General features: G+C 44.0%; 1 protein-coding gene across 1 annotated transcript in view; it reads right to left on the minus strand.

Annotated features, from left to right (window-relative positions):
* Nucleotides 1-808: 808 nt before the first annotated feature.
* Nucleotides 809-23,826, minus strand: part of LOC143360458 (uncharacterized) — a 146,811-nt gene continuing 123,793 nt past the window's right edge. Inside the window, exons 4-6 of the mRNA XM_076799307.1 lie at nucleotides 5,508-5,695; nucleotides 4,420-4,551; nucleotides 809-3,950 (exon numbers count right to left, since the gene is read on the minus strand). Coding sequence (XP_076655422.1) covers nucleotides 3,806-3,950; nucleotides 4,420-4,551; nucleotides 5,508-5,695 — 465 coding nt within the window. The 3' untranslated portion in view covers nucleotides 809-3,805. The remainder of the gene's footprint in view (nucleotides 3,951-4,419; nucleotides 4,552-5,507; nucleotides 5,696-23,826) is intronic.

Raw genomic sequence — 23,826 nt, forward strand, 5'->3', positions numbered from 1 at the left:
CAATAAGGGTTATACAAATTCTGAATCAACATTTCACTATCAAAATATATAATAAAACATCGCAAACATTTGGCATTGTCAATATACTAAAATGCTTGATAATATCGATGTGCTGATCTTCCCGCTGTAACTCGCATCATGTCATTTTACGCCTGATTTTATTTCGAGCCGTTCGCTTCGTTGCGAGCAGCTCGCATCGGTGCGGATAGCTCGCATCGGTGCGAGTAGCTCGCATCGTTGCGAGTAGCTCGCATCGGTGCGAGTAGCTCGCATCGTGCGAGTACTCGACTCGACTCGCACAATCGAGCCGAGCTAAGCTCGGCTCGCATTTTCGGGTACTCGCACAGCCCTAGTTCGTGCTAGTGTCCATGTGCACTTGTTGGTAACGTAGGTGATTAACGGTAACTGTTTGACCATTTGTCCGTGGAATGGCGCCACCAGTTCTAGTGATAGCAGAGTGAAGTAAAGCTTACAAACTTACCTACTAAATCATCAGGAAATTATTTAGGAAAGGGACAGGATCTAGAGAAGAGGGATGCAGGGCATGTAGATGGTGAGAGGGATGGAGGTTCTAGCAAAGGGAGGAGATCTAAGAAAGGGAAGGAGAAGAAACTGAAATAGACTGATGAAAAATTGGAGGAGGGAAGAGCAAGGAAGGACGCCTAGAGTCCTTCAGGGTCCTTCAGGGTCCTCCATAGTCCACGGGGCTCCTCCAGGGATCTGCAAAGGGTCCCTCAGGAGTAACCGAGACACAAACCCCAGGGACTCCTCCGAGCTCCCAGAGGTCCTTATATAACACGAGGACGGCTATAATTTAATCGTAATTTATTTAAATAATAATAAGAAAATACACAATTGTGATTTTATTGAAACGATAATCATGAATTTCTTTATACAATTTTACTGCATGGTTTGCTGGCTACGTACTATATGTATATTGTCTACTGTCGGTAGCGAGTACAACAGCAAGCTTGAATATCGAGTAGATGCGTGTTCACGTTCTCGCGATTGATCGCGCGGACTCGGAACGTTCACAACAAAATTCATAACGGTTAAAAATCGTGTGCATCGCGCATCCTGCGGATCGAGTCTCGAATCTCTTCACGATCTCGCTCGAAAATCGGCGGAATTCGATCGTCGGACGACAAAGCGCGTGACACAACGTTTTCTCCATCGGATTATAAATGCTGGATCGGTTACCGGTTTTCCGCGATCGAGTAATACATACGTATATATTTATAGTAATGCATATAAAAGCGTACAAAACACGTTTTTTTAGTTGGGGCGGAGAAGGATTCGGGGTGGGGGTTTCGGGGTGGGGGATGGTCGCGCGACACGAAATACTCGAGACTCCGATCGGAGTCACACACAGGCTTATTTTCGTTTTCTTCTTCTGCTTCAACTTCTCCCTCGCTCGCACGCTTTCTCGTATACTTAAATAGCTTCTTCGAATGTCCGTCGTTTCGTGGTCTGTACAGGTTCGGGGTTCGATGGTCCTTTCGCGCTAGGCTTATCGATAAATTAAGCGCGATCTATCGTTTTGGGGGCTGGCGAAGCCGCGATCTCGAGATTCATTCTTCGTTTCTTAACACGGTCAACCTGCGCGGCCGAGTTTCCGACTTCTTGTAACTCCTTTTGCTAAATGTTACTCGGTGCAGAGATGCCATTGGTGCATTGTCAATATTTATCCGATGATATTTTGCCACCGGAACGTCGCTTTTGGGAACCATTTTACCATTATCAAACGATGTGGAATTTATTTCGGTTTGAAAAGCAGGTTCGATAGGACGAATAGAACTTTTAGGGGTTACTGAATGTGTATTAGAGGAAGAGGAATTTTTGTCCCAACAAAAATTGGTCCTATAGGACGAATGGTACCTTCAGGGACCATTTTACTATTATCCAGCAAACTACAATTTTTCTCGTGTCAAAAGTAGGTTCAATGGAAGGGATAGGACCTTTAGGGATAGTTGGCTCCTTATCAAATAAAGGAAAATTTTTATTTCGTCGAAAATGAATGTTGTCGATCCAACGGGGGGGGGGGGGGGGGGCTTTTGGGATCCCTTCGTCTCGGAGAGTATGATTTGTTTTATATTTGAAAGAATTAGAGTAGATTGGTCATTGCGTTGACTTAACAGGTTGAACGTGTTAATTAAGGGCCAAGGGCCGCCTATCGTTCGCTAATCCATCGAAACGGTCCGGTCTCCCCGAAACGCGGCGAGCATCTCGACTACAATTAACTAGTTTCGCGGATACACAACGTAAACGGTGTTACAATATCCATCTTCTTATATACCAGGGATGAGCTTACACCTACATGGCAATCGGTTTTTCTCTTCTCGCTGTACACGATCGAACACAGACGAATCATTATATCGCACGATCCATTCGATCGCGATCGACACCGCACACACACAGAGAGAGAGAGAACACTTCTTCCGTAAGAATCGCAATATGTAAGATTGTAGAGAAAAGAATACAGAAAACAATTGAAAAATCGGCACGTCGAGGGACCTATTTAATAACGCCGCAATCCTCTCGTCGCGGTACTCTCACTTTGGTATACGACCCTCGACGTCCCTTCTCGCGAAATCCAAAGGGCTGGCCCTTCTCTCGCCGACGACTCCGATAATGCTCGCTTTCAAATCGTATTCTGTATTATGCAATTCTACAATTCTCGAATTCTCCCTGTCTCATGAAAAGACACACCTCACATACGAAGACTGTAGAATGTGTAATTAAAAGCATTACTGCGAATTAAAGCGAAATCTGAAGAATCGTTAGGCCATTTTGGAAATATCAATTTTGTAAAATCAATATCAATATTAATTAAACTAATTAAATAATTCGATATTAAATATCAATTTAATATCAATTTGATAGAATCAATATCAATTTAATATCAATTTTGTCAAATTAAGTTCGCAGCTCGAAAATGCAAGCATTACCGCAGTCCATTGCAACAGCGATTCGCTCATGCACTATGCTCTGGAAAACAGCTTTTCATAGCGAAACTTCAATTTCCCAAATATTGTATAACTTTCAAAAGCCGGACACAAAATTTGTTTCCGAACATTCAGTGATTTTGTGGATTTTAAAGAGAATTAGACGAATAAAAGTTACACTTGTCCAGTTGTATTTTTTACCGGGCAGAAAGATCGATGGAAAGGTGCAATTTTTGGAAACTGCTTTGCAGAGTGCAGAGTGCATTGACGCGGTGTTTCGCGCGCACCGAGCATGATCGCGTCCCTCTCAGATCTACGAAGCCTCGGGCGACAACGCCGTGGGAGTTCAATATTTGCGATTCGCAGTCTGTCGCCGGTCTCTTATCGTACGATCGACGTCGACAACAATAGTATATAAAAAAAGAAAACAAAGAAAGGACAACGAAGAGAGAGAGAGAGAGAGACAGAGAGACAGAGAGAGAGAGAGAGAGAGAGAGAGAGAGAAAGAAAGGGAGGGGTGAGAGTACAGTCGTCGATGGCTGACGTAGCTCAAAGCAGCAAGGATTATTTCCCTATACCTAACTGCCCCGAGGGGTATGCACACATGTACATATAACAACGAGTCTTTCTGATAGAAAGGAAAAAAGTAGAAGGCACTCGGAAAGAAAATGGCACCGTCGATTAATCGTCGCACGATCCTCGCTCTCTCTCTCGTTCTCCTGCTTTTCTCTCTCACCCTCTCTCTCCCTCTCTCTCTCTCTCTCTCTCTCTCCCTCTCTCTTCCGTTTATCTCTTTTATCTATCTCTTCTCACTGGCACACGATGAAGGGCCCTCGAGTTGTTTTTTCCACACACTGAGTTTAACTTCTGTATCGGTGATTCAGGTTGGTCCGGAAATTCACGATCGCGTCGAACTTGTCCTTCCTCTTTGGACATTTTCCTTGGCGACGCATGTACTCGCCGAACTCGCAGCTTGGCATTGCACATTCCTCATTTTGGATGCACCTGCAACCACAAAAATGTCAGATACTCGATGCACAATTCGTTAGTACAGTGTTCTCTCGATATACGTCCACAACACGGGTCTGCCCAGGGACTTATATCGGGTAGAAGATACTATTCTTTGATAGTTCGAAGTTTACACTCCTCGGCGAGCGAGGAGCCTAAACGGGAGCCTTTATATTGCCTCATAAATGGCAACCCTGAATTTATTCAGATTGTCCGTAATTTTCACAATTACAACAAGGTAATTTATTTTCACGACAAGGTAATTCATTCCGCTATTTTCCATAAATGAATTTTCACAGTTTCAATAATTGTAAAATGTAAAATCGGTCATCCTGATCATGGTAGATCAGTTCAGTGTTAACTCTCATGCCATAACTTTTTGGATTTCGGTGTTATAAAAATTCTGGTCCCTGGTTTCGATGCGAATTGAGTGCAACGATTGATCAAAGGATCCTCATTTACTTACAGTCGATCGGATAGGGAGAAGTAGCCCTTCCCTCGTCTGATCTTGATGCAGTTCTGATGGTTCTCGTAGCAGTTGCAATGGCACTCGCCTTCTGGCGTGATCCTGGGCGTGAACTCCGAGGGACAACGGCACCTGGTCAATTTCGAATTACAAATTATTCGAGATACGGGCCCGACACGAACCGCACGAGGTTTCTGAACCCGAATTAATTTGGGTAGACACTGGCACGGTTCGATTTGTGCATCTGGTGCATCAATTCGTTCGGTCTATGCATCGGGTGCGCAGATTCATTCGGTCGTCTTGTTTTTAACAACCGAGTTCTATCATATCGTTCTAAGGAGTTGAAAATCACGAGATTCCTAAATTCTGCTAATCGTTCCTCCGCTTTTAGCTGCACATACCTAATTTTGCTATAAGTGAATACAAATGAGATCTTAAGATCTTAATTTATATTATTTTGCAATGTACTTTGTTGGAAACACAAAGAGTTGATCTTATGGAAAGATCAAGTAAGCTCAATTTGTTCCCACCCTTAAATATCAGACAATATTTTACTAATCGAATATTCAGGAATGTTCTTCATTCTTTTCAATTTTTTCAAGCTACGCAATTTAAAGATTTAAAATCATCTACTCGATGCATTATACTCTGCTGTGCCTACTAATGAATAATATTTCTATTAATGTATAACTGTAAGGTGTCGTATCAACCTAATGTATATCAGAGCTTATGTTGATCCCAAAATGTATAGATTTTACAGACTCCCCTATGGGGAATAAATAAAAAAAAATTATTAGGAGCATTTAGGAACATCGATGTGCTATTTTTACTATACTAAAATTATTAAAGAAAGAAGGAACTTTTCGTTTGGCCCTTGTTGCATAAAATTGGCGCGAAAAGATTGTATTATGCTTGATGATCCGCAGTCTAATAAAAAAAATTGTCCAGTAACTTGCGAACAAAATAATCCCAAAACAAAACCGTGAAAGTACAAGAGAAACGAGAATTTCTTCGAAGCAGGCACCGAATTCATTTGCACACCCAATGGACGAACAAAGGGCCTCGAAGAGGGAGTCGAAGGGACTTACGGCTTTCTTGGTTGTGCCCTTCTCATGTTCTGAGGTTGCGGGGATGGCTGATGATAGTGCCTGTAGACTCTCTGTTCGGAGGGTTTCTCGTTGGTCGTGTCGTACTCGGTCCTCTCTCTGCACTCGCATTCCGTGTGGTTGTAGAAGGACAGCTTTTCCACCACGCTGGCGCCGCCCACGCTCGTCGTCTGCAACGAACACAGATATCCAGTTTATTCCGCTGGTACTCGTGTGTTAATCCTAAACCAAAGGGGTTGTATCTCCTGGGACGATCGCGTAAACCGCGGGACGGAATGGAATCGGCCGCGATCGGACCGCTCGCATCGCTCCGCTTCTAATTGAGCTCAATTAACCCCGGCTCTTTCCACTCTGCCCGAGCTTTGCACGCTCGTAAGAGGGTTATCCGTATCGTCGGGCCACACTTTACCAACTCCAATCGACACTAATTACCCTCGCTTGCTATTTTTACGCCGCCGATTTCTAGACTCGCGTGCGAGCTTCTGCTCTTCAGGGCAAACGGTTGCTACCCCCTCCCCTTTCCTCCCCCCGTGAATTTCCTTGCGCTAGTCGCAGACGTCTTGTAGACATTTATGCGTTTACTCATCCGAAAAGAAACTTTTGTTTGCGACGTTTGTGCCAATCCTGAGAGTCAATTAAATAAACAATTTTTTTTACACTCTGCACTTGTCGTATACAGAACCCGGTGACATTCTTTATTGGATTTTAAACAGTTCCGACGGGAAGAATAATCTTCGGGTAAACGTACACAGCAGTGTATTGTTTTTATGTAAATATAAGATGAAAATATCATTAATTTTTGTTAACTTGCATGTTCGCGACACTTGGCCGATTAAAATGAGCCCAAACACGACACCATTCGGAGCACAGTTGGTTGTTTAATTCACGATATAGTAGAACCTCGATTATCCGAACCACAGTGTTTTCGCGATATATGTCAGCAACACCAGGTGACATTTGCGTCCGATTCTTTCCGTAGAAAATTTCTTTTCGTTCATTATACATATAAATATCATCGGAATTATATTGTATTTGGTATCATTTTTATTACAAAAATGCCACGAATATGTTGGCGAAAGTTCCATAAAAAAATAATGAAAAATAGAGAAGTTTTGTTATTGGATTAGTAGTGGTCTCCAGGTCTCACAAGGATATACCTAATTCGTATTATGTTTATGCTCCTCGGCGTCCGAGGCCACTCGAGTTTCGTGACCTTTTATAGTTCTGCGACTTTTATCAGCCAGGTATTTCCGACATATATCGAGAAAAGTGATCCGCATGTGCGAAAAAGTCATCAAATGTGCTCCGAATGACGTCGTGTTTGGACTCATTTTAATCAGAAAAACGTCACGAATACATTAGTGGAAGCGTTTTCTTTTTTTAGTCGCGAGTCTTAGATCTCTAAAAACAATTAACTATGTTTCTACAGCACCCTAAGAATAAAAGAAAAATTCGCCTGTATCAATCACGTCTTCTCTCATAAATTCCATGTACCAATGTCCCCAGTGTGAGAGACAGCGATCGATTTCCATTTTTTGCGCTACAATCCAGCGTGTAGATTGATGGCGACCTTTGATCGCGATCTACGAAGGAGCGTCTCGATCACCGCGCCTACTCGCGGAATCCCATGGTGTCGACGGAGACCGATCTACGCCCTTGGACCCAGGATCATGGCATTTCGTTCCGCCAGGCCCATTGTCGACGATCTCTAGATCCTAGGCCACGGCCTACTTAACGCGATCAATTACGAGCGTTTATCGATCGGCGATACTCGCGAGCAATTAAAATGGGATCGATCCGGGTATAGTGCATGTGCTCGACGTTAATCCAGGTGCGCTTCGAATGGCTGAATCAGTATGCCACACGGGCTGGAACACGTTTCTTCCGTGATTAACGAGCTTTCTATCTCCGTATCGATTATCCTCGATCCCTGGATCGCCCGCGAATTGAAATGCACCGTTTATCAACCGGCTAGCGAATTCCGTGCGCGTCACTAGATAGTGGCTTCCAGCAATTAGTGCTAACTAAATGCCGCGTTACCCACGTAGCCGCTTTCAAATCGTTTTCACATGCGTTATGCGTTATGCGTTTCGCGGCGAACCTAAGCAAACACGGAAAAACTCGCGGGGGACTCGTTCAAAAAATAATTCCCGTTGGAGCAGTGCTTATTTTGGAATGAATTGCTATTTATATCGCAAATAAACAAGTAAGAATATTTATAAAATCATAAAATTACTTAATTATTTATAATACAACGCAAACCTCGCTTTATTAATTTCAGCCGACCGATTCCTGTTTCGTTGTCTAAGTGCTCTCCACCTGACGCTATTCATTAAACGACACAGTAAATTCTCGGTATAAGTCCTTAACGTTTAAAAGTCCTTGAACTACCCTCACTACGGCGGAGTATAAAATTACAGAATTATTTAATTATTCATAGTAAAACGCACACTTCGCTTTATTGATCTAAGCCGACCAATTCCTGTTTCGTTGTCTAAGTGCTCTCCACCCGACGCTATTCATTAAACGACACAGTAAATTCTCGGTATAAGTCCCTAACGTTTAAAGGTCCCTGAACTACCTACACTGTCGTGGGGTATACCCCGTGTGGGACCACAAAGCTCGACAGCCGCCTAACTATATCAAGTAACGAAAAATATCCGATATATGCTCCTCGCCAGAACCGCACAGTGGACTTATATCGAGAATTTACTGAATTTCGCGTACACTGTGACTTGCACTTAACTAACCGGTACCCTGTTAATTAAGAGCTGTCGAGGTGACGTCTTCGGGATTGTTCTGCCATTTTTCCCAATTATTCAGCAAAATTAGGGACACTTGAATTAGCGAATTGCTATAGAGCGTGAAAGCGTCAAAGAAAGAGTGTGGAAGGTTCTGGAATAAAAGGCGATCAAAGGGTCCGATCGAGGCGACGCGTTTCATAAATGGGATCGAGTATGAGGAACCGGTGCCCGTGTTCGGATCGATGGATCCTACGGGAACGAATCGATTATCTCCCGAAGGACGCGACCGCCTCTCCTAACCGCGGCGGAACAATAAAGAACCGGGCAGGACAAATTGCCGCGAAGAGTAGCCCCGGTCTCCGCGGGTTTTTGCCCGCTGACAAAGCGCGCAAAGATCTCGCCGGATCTTCGTAATACGAACTGCGCTCGCGGGCTGTCTCCTTCTTGCTGCGGCGCACTCCGTCAAGACGGTGCACGCCGGGATTGAGATTCGCGATCGTCCCTGACGAATAGCCTGGTCGGGAGATCGTGGTCATAAATTTGCTGGCACAGTGGCGTACCGTGGCCCAGCCCCCGAGAAATCCTGACCACGTCAAACCCCGTCCGTCCTGAACGCTATACCACGTCCGGCGAGTCGCGTCAGCAAAAGTATAAACGTATGCGCGCAGCAGCCACTTGACTGCGACAGAGTTTTACATTTCTCCGACGGTTATCAAAGGACGCAGGTGCTGTGTTTGTTTATACTGACTTGAGAGATAGTAGGCAACAGTGCTGGGCAAAATTGTATTTGAAATTGAAAACACTAAATAGTTTGTATTTTTAAAGCACACCTATAATCATGTAAATAGATTATTTTATTTATAAGAAAAAGTTTTTGAGATATTACTGGTTTTAAATAATTTTAATAATTTATAATTTTCTTTATAATTTTTATTTTATTTTTTGAATTTTATTCGGAAAATATTGGAAACTGTGGGACTTATTTTGTAGGACTGTGTAAAGTAGTATTTCAAATGGTTGATAGTAACTTGTACTTTTCTGATAGTTTGTTGCGTGCAATGTTATCACGACATTGTCGTCTGTCTATGAACATTTTACATGCAAATATTCGTAATGAAGCTGTAAATAATGGTTTGTTAACGATTATAGTTTCTTACGTTAAAAATTTATAATATTAACGATTTGCTCGACTTATTTTCATTGTAAGGAAATATTTGATAAACATATTTGAAATACAACATATTTTATGTATCTGGTTATCAAAATAAGAATATTTTATTTGCCGATATTTTTCGTTCTGTTTAAAGTAGTATTTTATTTGAACCACATTAAATTATGCTATTTAAAATAGTATTGTAAATATTTTTTCTCGAAATTTTGCCCAGGTCTGGTAGCCAACACATTTGCACACTCAATTTTTAAAAATCTGTCTTCTGCTTTAGATTACACATTTTTGTCACAAATGCATAAGAGAAAAATGCATAAATCATAGCAGTCTACTAATTTGTGTCGCTTTGTAAAAACGGGGAAGCTCCGTTTATTCTGATTTCGAGAAATTTATCCGCATCCCAATTATTTTCCATAAGAGCATCGATATTATTTCAATAATTAAATGGGAAGACCTCTAAACCTGTTATTGTGACTAGTCTGATGGTTCCAGTGGCCCATAGTCATCCCAGTGGTAACCCGTTCGATGATACAGTATTTACTTTATATATGTCCAAACTCCCTACCCGATAAAAGTCCCAGAACCTTACCTCTTAAAAAATTATTAGAAATTACAAAATTTAGGAGAACAATATTTTAAAGATAGATTTTTGAGGTTTGGAAATTGTGGAGACCAGGAATCTTTTGTGAATTTTCAACGATGTCTATTGTTTAACTTTATTCCAGTACCTTGTAATTGAAAATTTTTATTTTGCATAAAGATCCACAAATGCCTAGCCGATAAAAGTCCCAGGTCTATCCCCACTGCCGCGGGGTATACCCCGTGAGGGGTCAAGAAGCTCGAGAGACCTGGATCAAAGAATCTCCTGCCCGATACATGTCCCCGGCTAGACCAGAGTTTTGGACATATATCGAGTAGACGCTGTACATTTTTCTGTCTATGGTGTAAGAAGTGATGGTTCAGGATAGGATGGAGTGTTTCGAGCGTCGGATCATAATCGATGGGGGATGATTCGAGGACGTTCACGGGCGAAGGGACCCTGTTCGACGCCATTGTTGCGCGGCTCGATCTCTCCCGGTTGAACCACCCATGGCGGGCTGCTCGGTGGTTTCTTGCGACGTGCACATCCGTTCTGGACTTTTGCATATTTTTTGCACGCTCGACTCGCGAAAAATCGAGCGTGAATAATGCAGTTCCGGTGCGGCCGCGCGCGTTCCGCCTTCGCAAACTGCGCTCGATGCTGCACTCGGGGTGGGCACACTGGTTCCGATGCACGCCCATGCTGCTGCACTCTCTCGATATATGTGCAACGATATCTCGATCACCGAACCGTCCATTTTCTCTCGGATCTTATGTCCATCTTCCTCAAAACAACATATCCAATCGAAAAATCCTGTGATACATTGACTACCAATTAACAATATCTAGAAGCCATTGAACAAAAACTTTTTTCTGATAACTTACGATTTTGCGGGACTTCGTTGAAAAATACAAAATTAGTTCAAGTAATTGTTCTCACTCTGAACCTTTACTCAAGAAGCACCGACAGTAACGCTCACCGAATTTCGAAAGGATTTGTAGGAAAAGAATTCCAATGTTTACTCTATATATGCCCCAAATGCCTAGCCGATAAAAGTCCCAGAACTAGATAGTTCACGGGGTATATGAGATGCCATGAACCGAGGCCTCTAGCTGTCCTTTTCTATCTTCGGCGTGGATCAAAGAATAGTATCTCCTGGCCGATATATGTCCTTGGCTGGACCCGTGTTTTGGACAAGTATCGAGTAAACACTGTAGTGGGAACAAGATCGATCGAGGAAGAGGAACACAAGCAGGAACTATATCCTCGGACGGTATCCTGGAATTTCCTGTCTAGCTGGATCATTCTGCTCCGATCCTGGCCGGGGATCGAGCAGCTGACCGGCCGGCTCTCATTAACATTCACCGTATCTAGCTCGGGGCAACTGCTCGTGAATGAAACGCAACGAGCGGCCACGAAATCGCGCGCGCACACGAGCCTCGAGATCGGTGAACCGTGAATCGGCTTCTCGTGCTCTTCCTCGATCGACGCTCCTCGTTTCTCTTTCCCCCACTTTCTTCCCCGGCCTCGCGAAATTTTCGACGAAGAAATTAATCGACTCCGTTTCGTCTGTCGATCTCTCCGAATCCTGTTTCGTGGAATTTAACACAGTGGACGTATTAAAAAAAATTTGAGGAGACCAGTCGATTAGTATCAACTTTCTAAAATAATTAAAGAAATAAATTTTTATTTGGCAGTGCAAACATTTTTTATTTTGCTTGAAGATCCGTCTACTGATAGGCTGATCGATGTCCACGAAAAGCTGATGAAATTAAACGGACCAAGGTATACAGTGTTTATTCGATTTATGTCCAAAACTCGGGTCTAGTTAGGGACATGAATCGGGCAGGAGACACTATTCTTTGATCCACGCGATCTAGGCGACCAAGGTGCCTCGAGCTTCTTGGCCCCTCATGAGGTATACCTCGCGAAATGGGGATAGTTTTGGGACTTTTATCGCCTAGATATTTGGGACATATATTGAGTAAAGACTCGGGGACCTAGGCCACTCGGGCTTTGGGGCCCGTCATAGGGTATACCCCGCGGAGTGGGGATAGTTCTGGGACTTTTATCGCCTAGATGTTTGGGACATATATCGAGCAAAGACTTGGGGACCTAGGCCACTCGGGCTTTGGGGCCCCTCGTGGAGTATACCACGCGGAGTGAGGATAGTTCTGGGACTTTTATCGCCTAGATGTTTGGGACATATATCGAGTAAAGACTCGGGGACCTAGGCCACTCGGGCTTTGGGGCCCGTCATAGGGTATACCCCGCGGAGTGGGGATAGTTCTGGGACTTTTATCGCCTAGATGTTTGGGACATATGTCGAGCAAAGACTTGGGGACCTAGGCCACTCGGGCTTTGGGGCCCCTCGTGGAGTATACCACGCGGAGTGAGGATAGTTCTGGGACTTTTATCGCCTAGATGTTTGGGACATATATCGAGTAAAGACTCGGGGACCTAGGCCACTCGGGCTTTGGGGCCCGTCATGGGGTATACCCCGCGGTAGTGGGGATAGTTCTGGAACTTTTATCGCCTAGGTATTTGGGACATATATCTAGTAAAGACTCGGGGACCTAGGCCACTCGGGCTTTGGGGCCCCTCGTGGAGTATACCCCGCGGAATGGGGATAGTTCTGGAACTTTTATCGCCTAGGTATTTGGGACATATATCGAGTAAACACTCGGGGATCTAGGCCACTCGGGCTTTGGGGCCCGTCATGGGGTATACCCCGCGGTAGTGGGGATAGTTCTGGAACTTTTATCGCCTAGGTATTTGGGACATATATCTAGTAAAGACTCGGGGACCTAGGCCACTCGGGCTTTGGGGCCCCTCGTGGAGTATACCCCGCGGAATGGGGATAGTTCTGGGACTCTTATCGGCGAGGTATTTGGGACATATATAAAGTAAACATTGTGCTACGGTTGACAATAAATTTCATCTTACGAGGATTAAAAATATAAAATTGTTGATAATTCGCTGTCGTAACAGAATGTTCCTACGAACCACTGAGATCAGTTCAGTTCATGTACCGGTTCAGCCCTGTATCTCACGCGTGCAAAAAGAGCAGTCGAACGGTCGACCATAATCGTGCTCGATTGCAGTAATATTGATTCTGACGAGGTGCTGAGAGGTTTCCGGGGCCCGTTTTCTCGCGTAATTCGCGTTACACGGCACTTTCGTTGATCAGGGCTCTCGGCGGCGCTCGTCCCGAGCACCCGGCCGTATCTTATCGCGCGGCTATAGTCTCTTACCGAGAAGTAATACTAGTTGCAACGAGCAAACGGGTAACAGGACGCTGCGTGGTAAGTCACACAAGACTGGATAAGATTACATCTTTTGAAGCTTTCGCGAAACGCAATTTACGGGTCACGGTTCCGCGAATAAATTACGGAGTGATCCCTCGCGAGGTTTCCCGAGGGAGACCGACGTACGGGTGTCCCGTTCGTTGACGTGTCCCGGGGATCGTTCGAAATTATATTACACGCTATTACGAGCGGCCGGGTTAATGAGCGTCTAGCGGCAGGCCGCGTGAAATTTCAGGCGACAACCCGTCGCCGATCGGTCGTTTTGCGTGTCGCCCGAACACATGTACCGCCCGGTGTTTCTACACCGACGTGTTTTTCGCCGGCGACGCGGCGTTTTTACCCCAACAACGACTTTCGTAATAGACACTCGTGCCAAGCGGATTAGCATAAGACCGCTCGACGCCGCGATTTATTTGCTGCTCGTGCCACGTCCGCCGTGTCGTGAGCCAATCCGAGTTCCGCGAACGCTCAATTGGAAAACCCGCTACCCTCAGACGAGTATTCTCGTCCCGATCATGCTCGACGGCAGCCTCGGCGTAGTCGAACGCGGATTTCCGCGAGACCGTGCCCCGCCAATCGCAGATTCGTGTCTCGAAACGCTCCGGGAATTTCTCTGGTTCTCACTGTGGAGCTCATTTCGGAAAATTTCCGCGATTAGTAAAAAAAGGTCATCTGGATTTTAGTATACTTTTTTAATTTTAAGCATTTCAAGCCCTAGGCTTGGAACGGACGACAAGTTCAAAAATCTGCTAAAAAATATGATCCCAATTGAGCACTTACAGTGATTTCTCTATATATGTCACCAAGGCCTGGACGATAAACGTCGCGGAATTATTCCCACTACCAGAGACCTCGCACGCCGAGGAGTGTGAACATAACACGGCTCGGGTATGTCTCCTGGTCGATACACGATGCTGGCAAGACCCGTGTGGTTGACATATATCGACAATTCACTGTATATGTCAACAACCCGGGTCTTGCCAGCGTCGTGTATCGTCTAGGAGACATACTCGAGCCGTTTTATGTTTACCGAGGCCCCTCATGTGGTATACCCCGCGGTAGTGGGGAGAATTCCGCGACGTTTATCATCCAGGCCTTGGCGACATATATAGAGAAATCACTGTACTGCTAGAAAATTATTACTGCCGAAATTAACGGCCCTGATAACCTAACAGTTGTCCTTAATAATTTTAAGTTCCACATACTATTACTAATAGATGTTTATTTACATTTATTTTAATTTTATCATAGGGGATGTGTCAGTCTCTGGAAGATATTTTTCTGCCATGTGAAATGTGAAAAATTGAAAATCTGCTGTCGATTTAAAAAAATAAAAAGATCTTGAGAAAAGATCTGCAGATCAGGTTATAAAGCAGAGGCTAATTTCGCCTGTCGGCCTACAATAGTTAGGAAATATATTTACAAGCTATAAGGTTGACAGTTCAGGCCGCAGTACTGTTGCAACAATACAATGTTCCGCGGTAGCTTCCGCAAGGAGAAGTTTACGGGTAATATCTCACGGCGGAGCGACGTTTATCTCCCGGGAGATTTCCCTGTACAAGAACCGGGTCCGTTTCATGGGAAACTCGTGATGTCCGATGCAAAAAGTAATTACTCCCCCTGTGGAATGTAAAGTACCGCGGCGGTAGGATATTTCAATACGAGCACGGGATAAAGAGGCGAACAGATCTCGCGCATTCTCGTCGCTGGCAGTCGCGAACCGGGAACCACGCTGTCAATGAGGAATCCCGCGGTGGCAGCGAGCCGTCGATTAACCTCCTGCTCTCGAAATGGAAAGTCAAGGTATTAGCGGAATTCTGGAGCGCCTTTGTGGATACCACTTCCGACGATTTTGCCGAAAGTTTCTCCAATAATCCAATTAAATAATCATCGGTAATAGCATTTTTCTTTTTTGGTCGTTGTTCTCGCTGCAAGGGGTGAAAACACTCCTCAAATGGACAATCATCTGTCTTTAGGGTTGGAAAAAATTAATCCGATTTTGGGGAAAATTCTGCCAATGATTAGGTCAAGTAGCCCTTGAAATACTATTCTTTTTTTTTATTGGTTTTTGTCCTTTTTGAAGGGGTGTAAACAACCCTTAAAGTAATGAGCTATTTAGGGTCGGAAAAAATTAATCCGATTTTGGGGAAAATGCTGCCAATGATTAGGTCAAGTAGCCCTTGAAATACTATTCTTTTTTTATTGGTCTTTGTTCTTTTTGAACGGGTGTAAACAACCCTTAAAGTAATGGACAATTATTAGTCTTTAGGGTCGGAAAAAGTTAATCCGATTTTGAGGAAAATGCTGCCAATGATTAGGTCAAGTAGCCCTTGAAATACTATTCTTGTTTTATTGGTCTTTGTTCTTTTTGAAGGGGTGTAAACAACCTTTAAAATAATGGGCAATTATTAGTCTTTAGGGTCGGAAAAAATTAATCCGATTTTGGAGAAAATTCTGCCAATGATTAGGTCAAGTAGTCCTTGCAATATTATTCTTATTTTTATTGGTCTTTGTTCTTTTTGAAGCGGTGTAAACAACCCTTAAAGTAATGGGCAAATAATCTTCAGAGTTGGTACAAATTAATTCGATGTTGGTGAAGATGTTGGCAATGATTAGCTCAAGAATTCCTTGTAGTACAGTGTTTACTCGATATATGTCCAAAACACGGGTCTAGCCAGGGACATAAATCGGGCAGGAGATACTATTCTTTGAGACTGAAGTGGAGACACTTCCGGGACTTTTATCGGCCAGGCATTCGGGACATATATCGAGTAAACGCTGTACTATTCTTTTTTTATTGTTCTTGTTAAAGATGTAGTAATAACTCCCACAAATATTTTGGGAAATAAAGCTAGAGAAATAATTGAGATGACAAAATTTTGTTTGCATTAGAATGTAGCAATAAAATTAGAGAAGTGTGTTAATCTTCTTGGTCTAGAAAATATGAAATCAATAACAGGAGAAAAAAGAATAGAAGCATGATAATAAAAAAAGGCACGATACTAGAGGCACGCGACGAACATTTCCTTTTTCTTGCAAAATCCGTTTTCCTCGCAGGAAATTCCCGACGATAAGTCAGCCCTAATCAGCTCGGTAGGAAATCGTAAATCGTCGAGTCAGTAATTGTCCTAGTTCGATATGTGTCGAAATGTTGCAATTTTTACCACCGCTGTTGCAAGCGTCCTCTTTTCTTTCGATCTCTTACGATCATTCCCTCGGTTCGACTTTAATATCCAGTTTCCGGGTCAGGCATCGACGCAACCTCTGTACTCGACATCGCGTCCAATTATCGCGCAAGAAAAAACGAGATGAAAATAATAACCAGTCCTCATTTTGCTCGTTCGTTCGTTATTAAACCACGGGAAAAACCGATCGATTGTCTCTTGTAATTTCTCCGTGTACATCTTGCCCGACCACCGGCGCGGATTGGATGTTCCGTGTAGGTATTCGCGTGGCTCGTAATTTACCGTCGGATTGTTGCCAGCGGTTCTCATTGTCAGTGCTATCAAACGAAAATATCAAAAGAAAAATCTGCCGGTCGCTACCCCCAAAAAGAATTCCCTAAATAAAGTCGTTAATAGCGAAAATAAATAAAATGATATCGATCATCATTAAACCGCGGATTTTATGCATTTATGACAAAAATAGGTAAGCACAATTTAAAGCAGTGGACATATTACAAAAATTGAAAGACATCAGCGTGCTAGTTTCAGCTTAATAAACTAATTAAAAGAAGGAAAAAATGTTTGTTTCGCTTCTGTGTCTTGCAATTAATACAAGCATATTTGCACATAGATCCGCAGTCTAATCATCATATATAAATCATGAATTAATATTTTAGTTTGTTGTTCAAAGAATCTACGGAACCAAAAATTTCAATGTCAATGTTAATACTCTTCAGGGAATTTTTTTGACTTCTTTGGTGGTACTGTCAAAATGTGAAAAAAATGTACTGGTTCGGATGCTTAATAAAATAATTTTTATAGTGGCGATAGACAAGAGTACTTGTCATTTTTTAATACATTATTCTAACGTGGTCAATTCTCCTGCGGATACAAAATAAAAATAAGGAGATTTATTTATTAATGAATTAAAAGAGATTGTAAACATACGTAGTAAAACGTCCGCGTCAAAGTCAATGCAAAAACGTCCTATTATCATTGGGATCTTTACGTAAAATAAAAATTTCGAGAATTGATTGCGAAATGTCATAAATCCTGAATACTACTGACAAAATTCATTCGTTCTCCGAATGTTCCGTGCACGCGGTATTTCTGGCATAGGGACAACGAGCAGATAAGACAGTCCCCGACTCGTCCCGAGAACATTCGCGGGCAATAAACGTCGCGAATCGACAGCCGCGCATCCTCTCGCAGAAATTCTATTCGCGACTAAATTTGCCGCGCGACGAGCGACGTTGTCCTCCGTCGAACGTTTTATGAATAAACCATAATGAACGCGTCCCCGCGAACGGACAAGCTCCGAGAATCAACGGACAACTGGAATCGCCGAGCCTCTCCGTCTGCCTCCGATTATCTCCAATGATTTACCGCGTTGTCGATCGACCGTCATCAATAGGCTGCGCGTCTTCATGCAAATCCAATTTTTGCGAGCTGCACAATTGCCGCAAACAGGAATCGCTTCGACGGGGTGCTACCCCGTCGACACCGATTTTTGCGCGCTCCTAGCATCACATAGTTTTACTTATGCCACGTAATTTTTATTTATGCTCCCGTTGGATAAAGTTCCAGTTCAATTGCAACTGTCCCAGCGAATGTCTCCGAGTTTCTCGTGTTTTTTAATCCTCTGAGAATTGAATATAGACGGCCTAAAATTAACCTGCATTTGGAACAGGAGTAGAATGAAAAGAATTGAGGAGTAAGAATAAATTACTCCCAAATTTCAAAGTGAAGAAAGATACAGTGACTTCTCTATATATGTCGCCATGGTCTGCATGATAAACGTCGCGGAATTATCCCCACTACCGCGGGGTATACCCCAAGAAGCTCGAGAGGCCTCGGACGCCGAGGAATGTAAGGTCGCGTGGATCAGAGAATAGTACGGTGATTTCTCTGTATATGTCGCCATGGTCTGCATGATAAACGTCGCGGAATTATCCCCACTACCGCGGGGTATACCCCAAGAAGTTCGAGAGGCCTCGGACGCCGAGGAATGTAAGGTCGCGTGGATCAGAGAATAGTACAGTGATTTCTCCGTATATGTCGCCAAGGTCTGCATGATAAACGTCGCGGAATTATCCCCACTACCGCGGGGTATACCCCAAGAAGTTCGAGAGGCCTCGGACGCCGAGGAATGTAAGGTCGCGTGGATCAGAGAATAGTACAGTGATTTCTCCGTATATGTCGCCAAGGCCTGCATGATAATCGTCGCGGAATTATCGCCACTGCCGCGGGCTATACCCCGTGAGTGACTGCGAAGCTCTGGGGGCATTGGACGCCTAGTGTAAAATAATACGGCTGGGGGTATGTCTCCTGGACGATACATGTCGCTGGCAAGACCCGTTTCGTTGACATGTATCGAGAATTCACTGTATTTCCAAGTGGCTTCTGATTCTCGCAACGGATGCAAATAATTTTTACTTGTCATAAAGATCCTCGATCGTATAGACAAATAGATCCTTGCAGAGTCAGGCCAAAGTCGACGACAAGCCGAAGAGGAGTTAGCAGGTCCCAAGCTCGGTTACCTCACCGATTGCACAAACCTTGAAGCGACACACATTGTCGACCTCGTTCGGTCATCGAGGTCCTATCAACCTGCGACACTCTCCAGAATCCTCGAGCCTCCTTCGAACCTGTCTTGTTCCTGCGGAAAACGCTTTCCGCGTCCTTCGAATCCTTCTAGCGTCCTCTCGGAGGATGATCGTTCTGACGGTCGGAGGTAGAGCCATAGTGAACGCGGCTCGGTGTGTCAGGTTGAATATTGCTTACCAGAGAGGGAGGGGGAAAGAGAGAGAGGGGGGTAGAGAGGGAGAGAGAGAGAGAGAGGAAGAGACACGGGGCCCCGTGGAACAACTCGCGTATAATGCAGTCACCCGTGGTAACTTAACTCGAGGAATAATCAAGGTTTAACGAAGGATAGGAGGTTCACGTGAGCGAAGGTTAGCCGAGGTTAGTCCCCCGATTGCTTGTCCGCTCGGTGTCGTCGTGTAAACGCGTCCGAGACCAGTTCCCTTCCTCCTCAATTTTGTCCAGGCTCGTAAAGCCGAAGACCCCTTCAGCCGATAGAAGAACCCCTTCTGCGAGATCCATTTATTCGCGTCCTGCGCTTTCGCTTTCTCCGGCTCGCCTTACCACTTAGCCTCGCCGGAGAAATTTTGTTTACGGCCCTATCAATTGTTGATAACCGCACACTGTTCTTTTATGCGTCGTCGGCCTCTTAGAATCGCTGCCTCGGTGCCTGCCGCATTATTTCCTTAATTGCGTTCGTAGCTGTCGAACGGCAACGCAGCCGAGAGGTTCTTCACCTTCTTAAATTGAATGTGATTTTTTTAATTGCGAGGGTAATGGACATTTTAAGGCACTTCTCGCCAGATCAAGACTTTACCTTCCACTTCCGCGACGCTGTTCCCCCACCCATCCGCCACGGCCCGGTCACGTGACGCGCTTCTTCTCTGTCCTGCATGTGTCGCGAGGTCACGTGACTGATCCGGGGCTAGCGGAGAGGGGGTAACACTTTCCCCTCAAGCGAGTCAACACCCCTGATCTGGCGACTCAGGTTACAGCGAGGAAGATTGACGAAGTAACCTGATCTGATTTACTTTCTAAAAACTGCCCCATAAATAATTTACGGATTTTTATGAGAAATAAAAATGTTCTGTAGTAATTGCAAGAGATGGGAATCAGATAATTTATCTTGAATAATTTCAATGCGATCAATTGTACATTTATTCTGTAATTAGCTTAAAAAGTTAACATTTTTATTGTAAATGTTTAAAATCAGCAATTTTTAAATCGAGTGGGATCCTGCTGAACGGAAACTATAGATTATTTAATTTTGTTTTTCTGGAAAAAAGTGTCCAGCGATTTCGAGCCGAGATGTTTAGTGTCAATTTCGTTTCGGGAATGTTTAACGGTGGTGGACGTCTCGCCCACGACCCTGAATTATGTATACGGGCCAAAACGAAGCTGCCAGCGGCCATGCCCTTTCCGTTTTAAAGCATCGAAGGCCCGGGGGGAACGATGACGAACGACGACGGGGCTCCCTTTAAAACGCTCGAAAATTTATCGTCTCGCGTTATTGCTTTCGCGGCTTTCTGCCCCGAAGACTCTCGGTTAAAGCCCTCTGCCTCTGTCCTCTTTCATTGTATGCAGATTCGCGGCGACTCTAATTGCAAGATCGTCCTCTTCGAAACCTCGACGCGTCCGACTTGCGACGACTCGAATAGTTTCGCGGCTAGAAAATGTCGCGCAAATACTTGCGACTGCATCTTTGCGACAAAAACCTTCCGGAGAGATCAAAATTTGCTCCTCTGACCCCGCATAGGCTCAGAATAAAAATTCAGTTTTCATATTTTTCAATTACAAAGATATCCAATAATGATAAGATTAAAGATTAAATCGAACTACAGTTCTCGATATATGTCAGCAACAGGGGTCTTGCCAGCGACATGTATCGTCCAGGAGACATACTCGAGCCGTGTTCTGTTTACACTCCTCAGAATCCGAGGCCTCTCGCGGAGTATACCTTCGCGGTATCGGTGATAATTCCACGACGTTTATCCCCTAGGCCTTGGCGACATATACAGTGAATTCTCGATATATGTCAACAACACAGGTCTTGCCAGCGTCATGTATTGTCCGAGCCGTGTTATGTTTACACTCCTCAGAATCTGAGACCTCTCGCAGGGTAATACACTCGCGGTAGTGGGGATAGTTCCGCGACATTTATCACCCAAGCCATAGCGACATATATAAAAAAAAAATCACTAGATCACTAAATCGCGTAATTAGATGAGATCTTCGCGAAGGGATCTCCGACGAAACCGATAATACAGATCTCAGAGAATGCAATAGATCAGGGATTAAATGGATCGCTGGCTAAGATGGTGTCCCGAGCGAGGTTAGCGGGTTGCAAAGCGCTCGGAAGATAAATTGGCGAATCCCGCAGCTTATGGTCGTCTCGTGCCTAGCAATTATAGGGCCGGTAACGAGCAAAGAGCGAGGACCGTCGCCGCATAACGACCCGGGCACGTGGAGGGAGCTTAACAATGCCGAAGGAGCTTGGCCACGCGAGAAACCGCGGACCAAAACCGCAAAAGGTGGAACATTCGTGGCAACGACTCACGTAACATCGCGTGCACGGCAGCCCTAAGCTTCTCCGGCCAGGATTAACCGGCCAGCTTCTGCATACGACACGACTCCTCTCCGTGGGACAAGCTTCGCGGACGGAGGAAACGGTTCACTCGATTTAACGCTTCGTGATGCTTTCGTTCCGCTACGGGGACACAATGGATGACGATCTTGACAATTATACTGCTATCTGCTTGCGTAACGTGTCAGAGAAATTTTGGGAAAGCTAATTAGCTTTGTATTTCCCAGACATAATAGACGTTTCTCCCGGAGTGCATCATAAATTCGATTCGCTCTTTGCGAGTCGAAAGTTGCTGTGGCACTAATTGTACGGCATAGTTATTTTTGAGATTTCTTTTGTTGCACTAATTGTACGGCATAGTTGTTTTTGAGGTTTCTTTCGTTTTTATTCAATACTAGATTTACGGAGCACTAAAAGTGGCCAGTTTGGATTTTATAAAAATATTGGGAATATATTCAGCCAGATTTTTAGCAGATTTTATCATAATATATGTTCCAAGGAATAAATGTGTTAAATAAATAAATGCATTTTTACAATCGCAATAATTGTAAATGAAAGAATTGTAGAACCAACCATTTTGACGGGTCCCGTAAATCTAGTGTTAAAATTGTGGAGAATTTAAGTACAGTGATTTCTCTATATATGTCGCCAAGACATGGATGATAAATGACGCAGAATTGTCCCCACTACTGCGGGGTATACCCCCAGAGGTGTGACGAAGCTCGAGAGGTCTCGGACACCGAGGATTGTAAACATAACACGGGTATGTCTTCTGGACGATATATGTCGCTGACAAGACCCGCGTTGTTGACAATAATCGAGAATTCACAAATTGACAAGTTGGCACTTTTGTGACCAATAGATTTTATGCAATGATGACAAGAATAATGATAGCTTAAATTAATAATAATATTAATAGACTACTAATATTATTTATATTATTTTCCATAATTGTGTGGCACCAAAAGAATCCCTAAAAAATCATCATTTCTATATCAATCTCAAATGAAATTATTAGATTACGTTATCAGGGGTTGGTTGCTCAGGATTGAAATTGCTATAGCTACTGAAAAAGGATCAATTAAAAAATCCTTACCCATGGATCACTGACTTTGAAAAATTATGGAACAGTTACAGCTAGATAATATGTTAAGAGAAATTTAGAAGTGTCAACGCATTCCTAACTGGTCGAGATTATTAATGGAACTAATCATTTTTTAACTGGTTTCTGTCTCGCAGAAAGATCCTCGATGAGAGTTTCTAATCTCTTTGATACGGACATGTTTCTCCAGCTCGAAGTAGTTGCTCCTTTTTCATTGAAAGTCATTCAATCATTCCCCGCGTGCTAATAAAATACATTCTGCAATTTATCTCGTTGTAGATTGTCGCTCGATACCGATAGAAGCGATAATACAAGATGGATGGGTTCGATGGACGTCGAAGGGATTTCCGATTCGATTGTACCCGGCACCGGTTGATATTTCCAGTCGCCCCACTAATTAGACACCTGTCCGTGGTATCTATTACGACTCCTCAATTAGAATCTCGTTGTCCAGCTAATTGACCGGCGGGTCGAGTCTGCCGGTTCCGGTCGGAAACTTTCTCAATGAGATGCAATATTCGCGTTCGAGGGACTGGTCGAGGCACTTTAGGGCAACTTCCACATTTTTTTACTGAAAAACTATGCAATGTTTCACCGTCAGATTTTTACGTACACTTTTGTTCAGGTTTCGTGAGTATTCAGAGATTTTTTGACAAAGATAAATCAACAATGGCGCTTGTTGCGAGAGCTCGAACGAAACTGCCGTGATACGAAAGCTAAATTCAGTTTCTTGTTCAGCGTTTAGCGATCTCCCTGTCCCTTTTTTCTCCCGGGGCCCGAGCCAGCTGGTCCCCATCTTTTTTCGCCGTGTCTGTCGACACTGTCCAATTAAAAATCTCATTTATCTTTTTATCCCCTCCGCGATATTAATTCGCCTCTCGTACTCATGAATTTCTATTACCTCCTTTTCTTACCTATCCTCGCCTGCCTGCCTGCCTGCCGCGTATCGAGTCGGCTGAATCAGCTCTTTGTTGCGTCACCGGTCGTTCCCGGCACGATGTAATCTGTCGGCGATTAGTTTTATTATTTCCGAGCCGAGAGAAGCCTCGATTGTCCTCGTTTAGGCGA

Source organism: Halictus rubicundus, chromosome 13 (assembly GCF_050948215.1).
Source record: "Halictus rubicundus isolate RS-2024b chromosome 13, iyHalRubi1_principal, whole genome shotgun sequence".
Lineage (NCBI taxonomy): Eukaryota > Metazoa > Arthropoda > Insecta > Hymenoptera > Halictidae > Halictus > Halictus rubicundus.